This window comes from Nestor notabilis, unplaced genomic scaffold, assembly GCF_000696875.1.
Source record: "Nestor notabilis isolate BGI_N333 unplaced genomic scaffold, ASM69687v1 scaffold8685, whole genome shotgun sequence".
Classification (NCBI taxonomy): Eukaryota; Metazoa; Chordata; class Aves; order Psittaciformes; family Psittacidae; genus Nestor; species Nestor notabilis.
Window position 1 is genome coordinate 5,197 of NW_009928846.1, and position 202 is coordinate 5,398.

The 202-nt window shown below is 66.8% G+C and overlaps 1 protein-coding gene across 1 annotated transcript in view; it reads left to right on the top strand.

Moving 5' to 3' along the window:
- The window catches only part of LOC104405873 (sphingosine kinase 1-like), a 2,080-nt gene that overhangs the window by 1,629 nt on the left and 249 nt on the right, over positions 1–202 (top strand). The window contains 1 exon segment of the mRNA XM_010014713.1: positions 1–190. Within this exon segment, the coding sequence (XP_010013015.1) occupies positions 1–190 (190 nt within the window).

Here is a 202-nt window from a genome sequence, read left to right on the forward strand (position 1 = left end):
CACCAACCTGCTGATGGCACCAGCAGCGCGGCTGCGCGATGGCTGCATCCACCTCTTCTACCTGAAGGCCGGCATCAGCCGCGCGGCACTGCTCAGGATCTTCCTGGCCATGGCCAGAGGGACCCACCTGGACTTGAACTGTCCCCACTTGTGCTATGTCCCTGTCCGGGCTTTCCGCCTGGAGCCGCGGGCCGCCGAGGGG